At 54.5% G+C, this 14,569-nt stretch overlaps 1 protein-coding gene across 3 annotated transcripts in view; it reads left to right on the forward strand.

The window, feature by feature from the left end:
- TMEM95 (transmembrane protein 95) overlaps positions 1-14,569 on the forward strand; it is a 137,474-nt gene that overhangs the window by 59,410 nt on the left and 63,495 nt on the right. For 2 of the 3 annotated variants that reach the window (XM_068271962.1, XM_068271960.1), the window contains exon 5: positions 10,416-10,436. The exons of the other annotated variant lie outside the window; for it this stretch is intronic. In XM_068271962.1, the coding sequence (XP_068128063.1) occupies positions 10,416-10,436 (21 nt within the window). The remainder of the gene's footprint in view (positions 1-10,415; positions 10,437-14,569) is intronic. 3 annotated transcript variants of the gene reach the window in all.

Below are 14,569 nucleotides of genomic sequence, written 5' to 3' on the forward strand. Positions count from 1 at the left end.
GCGGTGGCCCCGCCCTCAGGGAAATTATATCTCAGCTGTAGTCCCTGCGGCGGCTCCGCCCTCAGGGAAATTATATCTCAGCTGAAGTCTCTGCTGTGGCCCCGCCCTCAGGGAAATTATATCTCAGCTGAAGTCCCAGCGGTGGCCCCGCCCTCAAGGAAAGATGTCTCAGCTGTAGTCCCTGCGGTGGCTCCGCCCTCAGGGAAATGATGTCTCAGCTGTAGTCCCTGCGGTGGCTCCGCCCTCAGGGAAATAATATCTCAGCTGAAATCCCTGCAGTGGCCTCGCCCTCAGGGAAATATCTCAGCTGTAGTCCCTCCGGTGGCCCCGCCCTCAGGGAAATGAAATCTCAGCTGTAGTCACTGCGGTGGCTTCGTCCTCAGGGAAATGATATCTCAGCTGAAGTCCCTGCAGTGGCCTCGCCCTCAGGGAAATATCTCAGCTGTAGTCCCTGCGGTGGCCCCGCCCTCAGGGAAATGAAATCTCAGCTGTAGTCCCTACGGTGGCTCCGCCCTCAGGGAAATTATATCTCAGCTGAAATCCCTGCAGTGGCCTCGCCCTCAGGGAAATATCTTAGCTGTAGTCCCTGCGGTGGCCCCGCCCTCAGGGAAATGAAATCTCAGCTGTAGTCACTGCGGTGGCTCCGCCCTCAGGGAAATTATATCTCAGCTGAAATCCCTGCAGTGGCCCCGCCCTCAGGGAAATATCTCAGCTGCAGTCCCTGCGATGGCACCGCCCTCAGGGAAATGATATCTCAGCTGTAGTCCCTGCGGTGGCTCCGCCCTCAGGGAAATGATATCTCAGCTGAAGTCCCTGCGGTGGCCCCGCCCTCAGGGAAATGATGTCTCAGCTGTAGTCCCTGCGGTGGCTCCGCCCTCAGGGAAATGATTTCTCAGCTGAAGTCCCTGCGGTGGCCCCGCCCTCAGGGAAATGATATCTCAGCTGTAGTCCCTGTGGTGGCCCCGCCCTCAGGGAAACAATATCTCAGCTGCAGTCCCTGCGGTGGCCCCGCCCTCAAGGAAATCATATCTCAGCTGAAGTCCCTGCGGTGGCCCCGCCCTCAGGGAAATGATATCTCAGCTGTAGTCCCTGTGGTGGCCCCACCCTCAGGGAAATTATATCTCAGCTGTAGTCCATGCGGTGGCCCCTCCCTCAGGGAAAATATATCTCAGCTGTAGTTTCTGCGGTGGCCCCGCCCTCAGGAAAATGATATCTCAGCTGTAGTCCCTGCGGTGGCCCCGCCCTCAGGGAAATGATGTCTCAGCTGTAGTCCCTGCGGTGGCCCCACCCTCAGGGAATTTAAATTTCAGCTGAAGTCCCTGCGGTGGCCCCGGCCTTAGGGAAATTATATCTCAGCTGTAGTCCCTGCGGTGGCCCCGCCCTCCGGGAAATTATATCTCAGCTGAGGTCCCTGCGGTGGCCCCTCCCTCAGGGAAATTATATCTCAGCTGAAGTCCCTGCGGTGGCCCCGCCCTCAGGGAAATTATATCTCAGCTGAAGTCCTTGCGGTGGTCCTGCCCTCAGAGAAATGATATCTCAGCTGAAGTCCCTGCTCTGGCCCCACCCTCAGGGAAATGATATCTCAGCTGAAGTCCCTGTGGTGGCCCCGCCCTCAGGGAAATATCTCAGCTGTAGTCCCTGTGGTGGCCCCGCCCTCAGGGAAATGATATCTCAGCTGTGGTCCCTGTGGTGGCCCCGCCCTCAGGGAAATTATGTCTCAGCTGTAGTCCCTGCGGTGGCCCCGCCCTCAGGAAAACAATATCTCAGCTGAAATCCCTGCAGTGGCCTCGCCCTCAGGGAAATTATATCTCAGCTGTAGTCTCTGCGGTGGCCCCGCCCTCAGGGAAATTATATCTCAGCTGAAGTCTCTGCGGTGGCCCCGCCCTCAGGGAAACAATATCTCAGCTGCAGTCCCTGCGGTGGCCCCGCCCTCAGGGAAATTATATCTCAGCTGTAGTCTCTGCGGTGGCCCCACCCTCAGGGAAATTATATCTCAGCTGAAGTCTCTGCGGTGGCCCCGCCCTCAGGGAAACAATATCTCAGCTGCAGTCCCTGCGGTGGCCCCGCCCTCAGGGAAATTATATCTCAGCTGTAGTCTCTGCGGTGGCCCCACCCTCAGGGAAATTATATCTCAGCTGAAGTCCCTGCGGTGGCCCCGCCCTCAAGGAAATCATATCTCAGCTGAAGTCCCTGCGGTGGCCCCGCCCTCAGGGAAATGATATTTCAGCTGTAGTCCCTGTGGTGGCCCCACCCTCAGGGAAATGATATCTCAGCTGCAGTCCCTGCGGTGGCCCCGCCCTCAAGGAAATCATATCTCAGCTGAAGTCCCTGCGGTGGCCCCAGCCTCAGGGAAATGATATCTCAGCTGTAGTCCCTGCTGTGGCCCCTCCCTCAGGAAAATGATATCTCAGCTGTAGTTTCTGCGGTGGCCCCGCCCTCAGGGAAATTATTTCTCAGCTGTAGTCCCTGCGGTGGCCCTGCCCTCAGGGAAACGATATCTCAGCTGAAATCCCTGCAGTGGCCCCGTCCTCAGGGAAATTATATCTCAGCTGTAGTCCCTGCGGTGGCCCCTCCCTCAGGGAAATGATATCTCAACTGAAGTCCCTGCGGTGGCCCCTCCCTCAGGGAAATGATATCTCAGCTGAAGTCCCTGCGGTGGCCCCACCCTCAGGGAAACTATATCTGAGCTGAAGTCCCTGCTCTGGCCCCACCCTAAGGGAAATTATATCTCAGCTGTAGTCCCTGCGGTGGCCCCGCCCTCAGGGAAATGATATCTCAGCTGAAGTCCCTGCGGTGGCCCTGCCCTCAGGGAAATGATATCTCAGCTGAAGTCCCTGCGGTGGCCCCGCCCTCGGGGAAACTATATCTCAGCTGAAGTCCCTGCTGTGGCCCCACCCTCAGGGAAATGATATCTCAGCTGTAGTCCCTGCGGTGGCCCCTACCTCAGGGAAATTAAATTTCAGCTGTAGTCCCTGCGGTGGCCCTGCCCTCAGGGAAATTATATCTCAGCTGAAGTCCTTGCGGTGGCCCTGCCCTCAGGGAAATGACATCTCAGCTGAAGTCCCTGCTCTGGCCCCACCCTCAGGGAAATGATATCTCAGCTGAAGTCCCTGTGGTGGCCCCGCCCTCAGGGAAATATCTCAGCTGTAGTCCCTGTGGTGGCCCCGCCCTCAGGGAAATGATATCTCAGCTGTGGTCCCTGTGGTGGCCCCGCCCTCAGGGAAATTATGTCTCAGCTGTAGTCCCTGCGGTGGCCCCGCCCTCAGGGAAACAATATCTCAGCTGAAATCCCTGCAGTGGCCTCGCCCTCAGGGAAATATCTCAGCTGTAGTCTCTGCGGTGGCCCCGCCCTTAGGGAAATTATATCTCAGCTGAAGTCTCTGCGGTGGCCCCGCCCTCAGGGAAACAATATCTCAGCTGCAGTCCCTGCGGTGGCCCCGCCCTCAAGGAAATCATATCTCAGCTGAAGTCCCTGCGGTGGCCCCGCCCTCAGGGAAACGATATTTCAGCTGTAGTCCCTGTGGTGGCCCCACCCTCAGGGAAATGATATCTCAGCTGCAGTCCCTACGGTGGCCCCGCCCTCAAGGAAATCATATCTCAGCTGAAGTCCCTGCGGTGGCCCCACCCTCAGGGAAATGATATCTCAGCTGTAGTCCCTGCGGTGGCCCCGCCCTCAGGGAAATGATATCTCAGCTGTAGTTTCTGCGGTTGCCCTGCCCTCAGGGAAATGATGTCTCAGCTGTAGTCCCTGCGGTGGCCCCGCCCTCAGGGAAATGATATCTCAGCTGAAGTCACTGCGGTGGCCTCGCCCTTAGGGAAATTATATCTCAGCTGAAGTCCCTGCGGTGGCCCCGCCCTCAGAGAAACGATATCTCAGCTGAAGTCCCTGCAGTGGCCACGTCCTCAGGGAAATGATATCTCAGCTGTAGTCCCTGCAGTGGCCCCGCCCTCAGGGAAATGATGTCTCAGCTGTAGTCCCTGCGGTGGCCCCACCCTTAGGGAAATTATATTTCAGCTGAAGTCCCTGCGGTGGCCCCGCCCTCAGGGAAATTATATTTCAGCTGAAGTCCCTGCGGTGGCCCCGTCCTCAGGGAAATTATATCTCAGCTGTAGTCCCTGCGGTGGCCCCGCCCTCAGGGAAATTATATCTCAGCTGAAGTCCCTGCGGTGGCCCCTCCCTCAGGGAAATTATATCTCAGCTGAAGTCCCTGCGGTGGCCCCTCTTTCAGGGAAATGATATCTCAGCTGAAGTCCATGCGGTGGCCCCGCCCTCAGGGAAACTATATCTCAGCTGAAGTCCCTGCTCTGGCCCCACCCTCAGGGAAATCATATCTCAGCTGTAGTCCCTGCGGTGGCCCCTCCCCCAGGGAAATTATATCTCAGCTGTAGTCCCTGCGGTGGCCCCGCCCTCAGGGAAATGATATCTCAGCTGAAGTCCCTGCGGTGGCCCTGCCCTCAGGGAAATGATATCTCAGCTGAAGTCCCTGCTCTGGCCCCACCCTCAGGGAAATGATATCTCAGCTGAAGTCCCTGTGGTGGCCCCGCCCTCAGGGAAATTATGTCTCAGCTGTAGTCCCTGCGGTGGCCCCGCCCTCAGGGAAACAATATCTCAGCTGAAATCCCTGCAGTGGCCTCGCCCTCAGGGAAATTATATCTCAGCTGGAGTTCCTGCGGTGGCCCTGCCCTCAGGGAAATTATATCTCAGCTGTCGTCCCTGCGGTGGCCCCGCCCTCAGGGAAATTAAATCTCAGCTGGAGTTCCTGTGGTGGCCCTGCCCTCAGGGAAATGATATCTCAGCTGTAGTCCCTGCGGTGGCTCCGCCCTCAGGGAAATTATATCTCAGCTGAAATCCCTGCAGTGGCCTCGCCCTCAGGTAGAGTGACCAGATTTTTGTAGGCTCAACCTGGGACAGGGCAGCAGGGGCGCCGAAAAATAGGGGGTACGCGCGCCGCGGCGAAAAATGTGGTGTCTGTGGCGCGCGTGAAAAAATGGGTGTGGCCATGACATTCTATGGGCGGAGCTAACCAAATAATGCAACAGCGAGGCATAAGAAAGCAGTGTTTACGCCGTGATGTGGTCAAACGAGGATTCGCATCATGGGTGTGCAGAAACTGTGTGATGCTATTTAATAGTATACTGTCATGATATGACATGAGGATTGTCCATAAACAGGGAGCAGACATGGAATCCGATGATGAACACTTTATTCTGAAGCATTTGTAAGCAAAGTTACATCAGCAGAGTAGCATACAGCTTTCACCCGGCTGTCTCACACCAAACTGACTGTCTCTCCCTCTCTACCAGACAATAAATTAGGATGGTCAACAAACACACCTCAAATGTAATCAAGTGATAAGGACAAGGCCAGTCTGCTAACACACAACAGAACAATAGTATATCCCCCACCCGACTCCAGTAACACAATCACAGCAAACAAACAAAGCAGGAACAAAATACATTAAACAAAAAATACAGTTATTACATATCATACATCACATTCCTCCCCCTTACATTCCTGGACCCCCAGGTGATCCCATTAGTTGGGTGAGACTGAGGTACAGGCACGTGGCAAATCTGTCCACCTGCTCCTTCTCAACCTAGGTGGGAGTTCATAATTAATTGTTCTCGCTTTTCTATATATGCCAGTTCAACTTTGACTCGATGTCCACATACAATTTGTCCATTCAATTCGAATACAGCCCTTGCTGCATCTTCTGGATTCTCAAACTCCACAAAGCCAAATCCAGGTGGACTCCTGGAGACCCAGATATGACGCACAGGTCCATAGCGGCAAAACACTTGCCTCAACTCCCACTTGCTGATTTGGCTTCCCAAGTGTCCAATGTACACCTTGGAATTTGCCCTGCAAGCTCCGTGGGACTGGGCACAGTCAGATGAGTCACTGGTCAAGATATTATTCGACACACGAACAAAATTAACCCCTCTGGCATGTTCTCTTTCCGCTATTGTTCTTAAGAGTGGGGCAATGCCTGAGGAGTTAGTTGCCACATTTCTACCATCAGTGGGCTGAGGAAACTGAGCAGTTCCATTGTCTCTGATGACATGCGGGCATGCTGCCACCAGGTGCTCAGTCGACCCACAGCCAAAACAGGACTTCCTCACCTTGTTCTTTGTAACAGCTGAAGTGGCAGAACTCCTCTCTGGAGTGGTGGGCCTGGGCTCTACACAGGATGGTGTCCTGGATGCTTCACAGACACACCGATCCTCTGGAAGATGACACACCTGGGACCGGTTCTCCACAAACTGATCGGCCAGCTTTGCAGCCTCCCTCATTGTTGGAGGGTTCCGATCCAATACCCACATTTTCAGCTCTGGAGGACAGCAGCTCAGGAATTGTTCCCGCAAACACAGTTCTTTTAAGTCTTCCAAAGTCCTGACACCACTGCCCTGAATCCACTGATTAAATACATGATGGAGCTTCACTCCGAACTCAGTAAAAGAGGTTTGTGAGGTTTTACACAGTGATCGGAAAGACTGTCTGTATGTCTCAGGAGTTTTGGCATATCGAGCCAGCAATGTCCGTTTCACTTCCACAAAGTTAATTCTTTGCTCCAGAGGCAGCAATTTAAAAGTGTCACTGGCCCGGCCAGTCAGCTTTCCTAACAGAATGCGATGCCACTCACTGGTTGGGATGCAATGTGTCTCACATATCAGTTCAAAGGTTTCTGAGTAGGCATCTACTTCCTCTTTACTTTCATCAAACATGGGGAATAAGGAATACAGTCTGACAGTGTCCATATGTGGCTGTGACATTCCCCCCTGAGATCGGTACACATTCTCAGGGACGGATCTAGGGGGGAGCAAGCGGGTCTCTTGCCCCAGGCGCAGTTTGTTGAATTCTTAAAAAGGCGGAAAAATTTGGATGGGGAATGGCAGTTTAGGCGCCAAAACCTGACCTTGCCCCAGGCGCAACTTGGGGCAACTTGCTCTAGATCCGTCCCTGCACATTCTGTGCCATCATCTCACTCAGCACTCTGAGCAATGTGTGAAGCATGTCCTCACCTCTGACAACACCTTCCTGGGTCTGTTCCTGAGACTGTTCCTCCAAGCCTTCATCGGTCTGCACATGTCCACTTTCACTCAGTGCCTCAGCATTACTGGCAGCTTGTATCCTCTCCATCAAAAGTTCCACAAGCTGAGGTTTCTTCAGGCCATCAGGATGTAAGCCCCTCTTACGGCATAATTTCCGAAGGGTAGTGATTTTGAGCTCTTGCAGCATCTCCTCCATGCTTCTGGTCTTCCAAAGTCTGCTCTGTCCCAGCACTGCTCACCAATATGTCATGATATGACATGAGGATTGTCCATAAACAGGGAGCAGACATGGAATCCGATGATGAACACTTTATTCTGAAGCATTTGTAAGCAAAGTTACATCCACAGAGTAGCATACAGCTTTCACCCAGCTGTCTCACACCAAACTGACTGTGTCTCTCTCTCTACCAGACAATAAATTAGGATGGTCAACAAACACACCTCAAATGTAATCAAGTGATAAGGATAAGGCCAGTCTGCTAACACACAATGGAACAATAGTATATCCCCCACCCGACTCCAGTAACACAATCACAGCAAACAAACAAAGCAGGAACAAAATACATTAAACAAAAAATACAGTTATTACATATCATACATCACATATACCATAACCCCAAAGCAGCAAACACAGCCAACCATTAAATAATAAATGCAGCAACAGTTACCCCAGACACCACAAAATAAACGCAATGGGCAACATTTCAGCACAAAATAAACGTATTGCGGGCAACATTTCAGCACAAAATAAACGCAATGGAGGCAAACATGTCAGTACAAAATAAACGCAATGGGGCAAACATGTCAGTAGAAAATAAACACAATGCGGGCAAACATGTCAGCACAAACTAAACGCACTGCGGGCAAACATGTCAGCACAAACTAAACGCACTGCGGGCAAACATGTCAGCACAAACTAAACGCACTGCGGGCAAACATGTCAGCACAAACTAAACGCACTGCGGGTAAACATTTCAGCACAAACTAAACGCACTGCGGGCAAACATGTCAGTACAAACTAAACACACTGCGGGCAAACATGTCAGCACAAAATAAACGCACTGCGGGCAAACATGTCAGCACAAACTAAACGCACTGCGGGCAAACATGTCAGCACAAACTAAACGCACTGCGGGCAAACATGTCAGCACAAACTAAACGCACTGCGGGCAAACATGTCAGCACAAACTAAACGCACTGCGGGCAAACATGTCAGCACAAGATAAACGCACTGCGGGCAAACATGTCACCTGGGAAAAAAAAGCATTTAGTTACTCACCTGGCAGAAGACGTCCCCTCACGCAGCCGGCCTCTGGTGTGTGCAGCTCCCCTGGACGATCTTCCTCCTTCAATCTCCCGCTCTCACAGGCAGAGCAGGGCTACGGCAAGATGGCGTCCGGAGGCGGAGCCCTGTACTGGAGACAGTACAGGGCTCAGCCTCCGGACGCCATCTTCCCGTAGCCCTGCTCTGCCTGTGCCTGCTGCCCGAAACACAATGCAGGCTGCTGGAGCGGGGCTGTGGGGAATGAACTAGCGCAGCGTCTATGAGACGCTGCGGCTAGTTCATTGTACGGTGGCCAGAGTCGCGAGGCCGGGACGTCCCGCTGCTAAAAGCGGGACGTTTCCTGGGACCTCATGCAGCCTGGGACAGCGCCCCCCGAAGGCGGGACGCGTCCCGGGTAAAGCGGGACGTATGGTCACCGTACCTCAGGGAAATATCTCAGCTGTAGTCCCTGTGGTGGCCCCGCCCTCAGGGAAATGATATCTCAGCTGAAGTCCCTGCGGTGGCTCCGCCCTCAGGGAAATTATATCTCAGCTGTAGTCCCTGCGGTGGCTCCGCCCTCAGGGTAATGATATCTCAGCTGAAGTCCCTGCGGCGGCCCCTCCCTCAGGGAAATATCTCAGCTGTAGTCCCTGTGGTGGCCCCGCCCTCAGGGAAATTATATCTCAGCTGTAGTCCCTGCGGTGGCTCCGCCCTCAGGGAAATTATATCTCAGCTGAAATCCCTGCGGTGGCCCCGCCCTCAGGGAAATGATATCTCAGCTGAAGTCCCTGCGGTGGCCCCTCCCTCAGGGAAATTATATCTCAGCTGTAGTCCCTGCGGTGGCCCCACCCTCAGGGAAATGATATCTCAGCTGTAGTCCCTGCGGCGACCCCGCCCTCAGGGAAATGATATCTCAGCTGTAGTCCCTGCGGTGGCTCCGCCCTCAGGGAAATGATATCTCAGCTGAAGTCCCTGCGGTGGCCCCTCCCTCAGGGAAATGATATCTCAGCTGTAGTGCCTGCGGTGGCTCCGCCCTCAGGAAAATGATATCTCAGCTGTAGTCCCTGCGGTGGCCCCGCCCTCAGGGAAATGATATCTCAGCTGAAATCCCTGCAGTGACCCCGCCCTCAGGGAAATGATATCTCAGCTGTAGTCCCCGCGGTGGCCCCGCCCTCAGGGAAATGATATCTCAGCTGAAATCCCTGCAGTGGCCCCGCCCTCAGGGAAATGATATCTCAGCTCTTCCGTACGTCTTGCAGAAATGAGTCCCGGTGTGACTGAGCTGCAGGGCACCAGTGATGGTGGCTTCAGAGCCGGCGCTATCATGAAGGCGCTATCAGAGCCTGTGGGGGCCTCCAAGGTGTCTCCCCCTGGGTGTGGCCTCATGGATAATTAGGTGAGTGGGTGGGAATTATAGTGGGTGGAGATTGTAGAGGCCTCCTGGCTTATTATTTGAGTAGGTGGAGATTGTAGTGGTAGTGGGTGTGGCCTCATGAATTATCAGGTGCATGGGTGGGACTTTTAGTGAGTGGTGGATGTGGCCTTCTAGATCATTATTTGAGTGGGTGGACATTATAGTGGGCGTGGCTTCCTAAATTATGTGAGTGGGTGGAGATTGCAGTGGATGTGCCTTCCTGCATTATTATGTGAGTGGGTGGAGATTGCAGTGGGTGTGTCTTCCTGCATTATTATGTGAGTGGGTGTATAATTTAGTGAGTAGTGGATGTGGCCTCCTGCATTATTATGTGAGTGGGTGGAGATTGTAGTGGTTGTGACATCCTCAATTATGTGAGTGGGTGGAGATTGTAAGGGGTGTCGCCTCCTGCATTATTATGTGAGTGGGTGTATATTTTAGTAGGTAGTGGACGTGGCCTCCTGAATTATTATGTGAGTGGGTGGTATTGTATTGGGTAGTGGGTGTGGCTTCCTGAATTATTATGTGAGTGGGTGGAGATTGTAGTGGTTGTGGCTTCCTGAATTATGTGAGTGGGTGGAGATTGCAGTGGGTGTGGCCTCCTGCATTATTATGTGAGTGGGTGGGGATTATAGTGACTGGTGGTCTCACATTGACCTGTATGTCTTTCTCTTCTCTCGGCAGTGCTGTGCCCCCCGCTCTGCAGTAAGTACCCCTCTTCTATGCTTTATCACTAGAACTGGATTGTGCTGTGTGCCATCTATAGCCTCAGAAGTTTCACTAAGAGCAGAAGTTTAGGTAAATGAAGCCAGACTTCAGCCACCACTGTCCACCTTCCCCTGCTGCCCCCTGGGGCTTCTGCAAGCCCTCCTCACACCCTATTCTGCCCCAGGGTAACACCCCCTCCTCCGGGCAATGCCACTCAGGGAGGGCTCAGTAAGATCCATTCCAAACTCTGCACAAATCTCATATCAACAGTCTACAAACTCACAGAAATGGGAACTGAGTCACACCTGGAACAAGCATGCATCCAGCAGAGTCACACCTGGAACAAGCATGCATCCAGCAGAGTCACCTCTGGAACAAGCATGCAGCCAGCGGAGTCAGACCTGGGACAAGCATGCAGTCACACCTGGAACAAGCATGCATCCAGCAGAGTCACCTCTGGAACAAGCATGCAGCCAGCAGAGCCACACCTGGAACAAGCATGCAGCCAGCGGAGCCACACCTGGAACAAGCATGCAGCCAGCGGAGTCACACCTGGAACAAGCATGCAGCCGGCGGAGCCACACCTGGAACAAGCACGCAGCCAGAGCCAGCCAGAGCCAGAGTGTGACTCACACCTGGAACAAGCATGCAGCCAGCAGAGTCATTCCTGGAACAAGCATGCAGCCAACGGAGCCACACCTGGAACAAGCATGCAGCCTGCACAGTCACCCCTGGAACAAGCATGCAGCCAGCGGAGTCACACCTGGAACAAGCATGCAGCCTGCAGAGTCACACCTGGAACAAGCATGCAGCCAGCAGAGTAACACCTGGAACAAGCATGCAGCCAGCGGAGCCAAACCTGGAACAAGCAAGTAGCCAGCGGAGTCACACCTGGAACAAGCATGCAGCCAGCAGAGTCACACCTGGAACAAGCATGGAGGCAGCGGAGTCACACCTGGAACAAGCATGCAGCCAGCGGAGCCACAACTGGAACAAGCAAGTAGCCAGCGGAGTCACACCTGGAACAAGCATGCAGCCAGCGGAGTCACACCTGGAACAAGCATGCAGCCTGCAGAGTCACACCTGGAACAAGCATGCAGCCAGCAGAGTCACACCTGGAACAAGCATGCAGCCTGCAGAGTCACACCTGGAACAAGCAGGCAGCCAGCGGAGTCACACCTGGAACAAGCCTGCAGCCTGCAGAGTCACACCTGGAACAAGCATGCAGCCTGCAGAGTCACACCTGGAACAAGCATGCAGAAAGCGGAGTCACACCTGGAACAAGCATGCAGAAAGCGGAGTCACACCTGGAACAAGCATGCAGCCAGCGGAGTCAAACCTGGAACAAGCATGCAGTCAGCGGAGTCAAACCTGGAACAAGCATGCAGCCAGTGGAGTCACACCTGGAACAAGCATGCAGCCAGTGGAGTCACACCTGGAACAAGCATGCAGCCAGCGGAGTCGCACCTGGAACAAGCATGCAGCCTGCAGAGTCACACCTGGAACAAGCATGCAGCCAGTGAAGTCCCACCTGGAACAAGCATGCATCCAGCGGAGTCACACCTGGAACAAGCATACAGCCAGTGGAGTCACACTTGGAACAAGCATGCAGCCAGCAGAGTCACACCTGGAACAAGCATGCAGCCTGCAGAGTCACACCTGGAACAAGCATGCAGCCAGCGGAGTCACACCTGGAACAAGCATGCAGCCAGCGGAGTCACACCTGGAACAAGCATGCAGCCAGCGGAGTCATACCTGGAACAAGCATGCAGCCAGCGGAGACACACCTGGGACAAGCATGCAGCCAGCGGAGTCACACCTGGAACAAGCATGCAGCCAGCGGAGTCACACCTGGAACAAGCATGCAGCCAGCGGAGTCACACCTGGAACAAGCATGCAGCCTGCACAGTCACCCCTGGAACAAGCATGCAGCCAGCGGAGTCAAACCTGGAACAAGCATGCAGCCAGCAGAGTCACACCAGGAACAAGCATGCAGCCAGCAGAGTCACACCTGGAACAAGCATGCAGCCAGCGGAGTCACACCTGGAACAAGCATGCAGCCTGCACAGTCACCCCTGGAACAAGCATACAGCCAGTGGAGTCACACTTGGAACAAGCATGCAGCCAGCAGAGTCACACCAGGAACAAGCATGCAGCCAGCAGAGTCACACCTGGAACAAGCATGCAGCCAGCAGAGTTACACCTGGAACAAGCATGCAGCCAGCGGAGTCACACCTGGAACAAGCATGCAGCCAGCGGAGTCACACCTGGAACAAGCATGCAGCCAGTGGAGTCACGCCTGGAACAAGCATGCAGCCAGCAGAGTCACACCTGGAACAAGCATGCAGCCTGCAGAGTCACACCTGGAACAAGCAGGCAGCCAGCGGAGTCACACCTGGAACAAGCATGCAGCCTGCAGAGTCACACCTGGAACAAGCATGCAGCCAGTGGAGTCACACCTGGAACAAGCACGCAGCCAGCGGAGTCACACCTGGAACAAGCAGGCAGCCAGCAGAGTCATACCTGGAACAAGCATGCAGCCAGCGGAGCCACACCTGGAACAAGCATGCAGCCTGCACAGTCACCCCTGGAACAAGCATGCAGCCAGCGGAGTCAAACCTGGAACAAGCATGCAGCCAGCGGAGTCACACCTGGAACAAGCATGCAGCCAGCAGAGTCACACCTGGAACAAGCATGCAGCCAGCAGAGCCAAACCTGGAACAAGCATGCAGCCAGCGGAGTCACACCTGGAACAAGCATGCAGCCAGCGGAGCCACACCTGGAACAAGCATGCAGCCTGCACAGTCACCCCTGGAACAAGCATGCAGCCAGCGGAGTCAAACCTGGAACAAGCATGCAGCCAGCAGAGTCAAACCTGGAACAAGCATGCAGCCAGTGGAGTCACACCTGGAACAAGCATGCAGCCAGTGAAGTCACACCTGGAACAAGCATGCATCCAGCGGAGTCACACCTGGAACAAGCATACAGCCAGCGGAGTCACACTTGGAACAAGCATGCAGCCAGCAGAGTCACACCAGGAACAAGCATGCAGCCAGCAGAGTCACACCTGGAACAAGCATGCAGCCAGCAGAGTTACACCTGGAACAAGCATGCAGCCAGCGGAGTCACACCTGGAACAAGCATGCAGCCAGCGGAGTCACACCTGGAACAAGCATGCAGCCAGTGGAGTCAAGCCTGGAACAAGCATGCAGCCAGCAGAGTCACACCTGGAACAAGCATGCAGCCTGCAGAGTCACACCTGGAACAAGCAGGCAGCCAGCGGAGTCACACCTGGAACAAGCATGCAGCCTGCAGAGTCACACCTGGAACAAGCATGCAGCCAGTGGAGTCACACCTGGAACAAGCACGCAGCCAGCGGAGTCACACCTGGAACAAGCAGGCAGCCAGCAGAGTCATACCTGGAACAAGCATGCAGCCAGCGGAGCCACACCTGGAACAAGCATGCAGCCTGCACAGTCACCCCTGGAACAAGCATGCAGCCAGCGGAGTCAAACCTGGAACAAGCATGCAGCCAGCGGAGTCAAACCTGGAACAAGCATGCAGCCAGTGGAGTCACACCTGGAACAAGCATGCAGCCAGTGGAGTCACACCTGGAACAAGCATGCAGCCAGCGGAGTCGCACCTGGAACAAGCATTCAGCCTGCAGAGTCACACCTGGAACAAGCATGCAGCCAGTGAAGTCACACCTGGAACAAGCATGCATCCAGCGGAGTCACACCTGGAACAAGCATACAGCCAGTGGAGTCACACTTGGAACAAGCATGCAGCCAGCAGAGTCACACCAGGAACAAGCATGCAGCCAGCAGAGTCACACCTGGAACAAGCATGCAGCCAGCAGAGTTACACCTGGAACAAGCATGCAGCCAGCGGAGTCACACCTGGAACAAGCATGCAGCCAGTGGAGTCACACCTGGAACAAGCATGCAACCAGTGGAGTCACACCTGGAACAAGCATGCAGCCAGCGGAGTCATGCCTGGAACAAGCATGCAGCCAGCGGAGTCACACCTGGAACAAGCATGCAGTCTGCACAGTCACCCCTGGAACAAGCATGCAGCCAGCGGAGTCAAACCTGGAACAAGCATGCAGCCAGCGGAGCCACACCTGGAAC

Source organism: Hyperolius riggenbachi, chromosome 3 (genome assembly GCF_040937935.1).
Source record: "Hyperolius riggenbachi isolate aHypRig1 chromosome 3, aHypRig1.pri, whole genome shotgun sequence".
Lineage (NCBI taxonomy): Eukaryota > Metazoa > Chordata > Amphibia > Anura > Hyperoliidae > Hyperolius > Hyperolius riggenbachi.